We start from the raw sequence: 1,060 nt of genomic DNA on the forward strand, positions 1-1,060 counted from the left end.
TATCTCGCTGCATTGCACGAGTACGCTTCTAGTATAATAATAGTTTATTCACTGCGTTCCAAATTGTATGATTTTTTTGCCCTTTAATTTGTTTTGCAAGATAAACGACCCTTGTGCCAAAATCTTTTGTTTTATTTTTCTTCCCTTCCAAATAGCAGTTACATCCTAGTTTGTAGCTTTCAGTTCTTATTCATCTTATAAAAACTCAACTACAATTATACGTGTTCTTTTCTTGAAAACTCAATTTTTACCATCAAATGTTTATTGTTCCTTTTACAAATGAGTGAAACCTAAGCATTTTTTTTTTGGCATGATAAGGAGAGCAAACATAAATAAGTTCATTACTTCCGTTTTAGCTGTTTCAAATCATCAAACAGATGTCCTTAATGGCAGAATGCTTTGTAACCGAGTTATCGACTTTGAACTTTGTACTTGGCTTTTTGATGTTGACTGATGATCATTCTTGTGAAAATGCTTGAAAAAATACTAGTTTGCAACGATGAGTGAATTTGGAGAAATTATGTTTATACAAATGCAAGAAACCTGTTGTACTTGAAGTTTTTTGTTCAAAATTATATATCCTTGCAGAATCTGTGTTTCTTGTTTTGCTTTTCTGGAAAAATGATGGTAAAAACCAAGAACAATGGTTCAAAAAGTCAACTCCTTTGTAACTAGACTCGAGAACGACTATATTCTTACACTCAACTCTTTCTATCATGCCTCAAAGGTTGGGAAAACCTTCTCTTATCCAAATGCAAGACGACCAGATGATGGCAGCAAGGCCCTCGGCAGCCTTAGCTTCGAGGTAAAAAACACCTTGTCATTCTTTTTACAACTTGTACCTCATACAATAGACGGTTATCTACATGTTTACTGCATGTTAGTCTTGGCGTTTTCCTATGATAGTAGTTGTCAGTATTTCATTCTGTGCACATTTATCCTTGATGCATTTTTTGTTAACTGTACTTGTTGCTTCTTTGCACACACACTCATCTATAACCCGTTTGCTTGTTTCTTATAATTCTTGTTTTGCAAGCCGGGGGTCTTCAATTACCTTTTG

At 34.4% G+C, this 1,060-nt stretch overlaps 1 protein-coding gene across 1 annotated transcript in view; it reads left to right on the forward strand.

Moving 5' to 3' along the window:
- The window catches only part of LOC112526580 (histone deacetylase complex subunit SAP18), a 6,904-nt gene that overhangs the window by 5,061 nt on the left and 783 nt on the right, over positions 1-1,060 (forward strand). The window contains exon 5 of the mRNA XM_025136928.1: positions 728-805. Within this exon, the coding sequence (XP_024992696.1) occupies positions 728-805 (78 nt within the window). The remainder of the gene's footprint in view (positions 1-727; positions 806-1,060) is intronic.

The sequence above is a fragment of the Cynara cardunculus genome (genome assembly GCF_001531365.2).
Source record: "Cynara cardunculus var. scolymus isolate 2C chromosome LG 14, CcrdV1, whole genome shotgun sequence".
Classification (NCBI taxonomy): domain Eukaryota; kingdom Viridiplantae; phylum Streptophyta; class Magnoliopsida; order Asterales; family Asteraceae; genus Cynara; species Cynara cardunculus.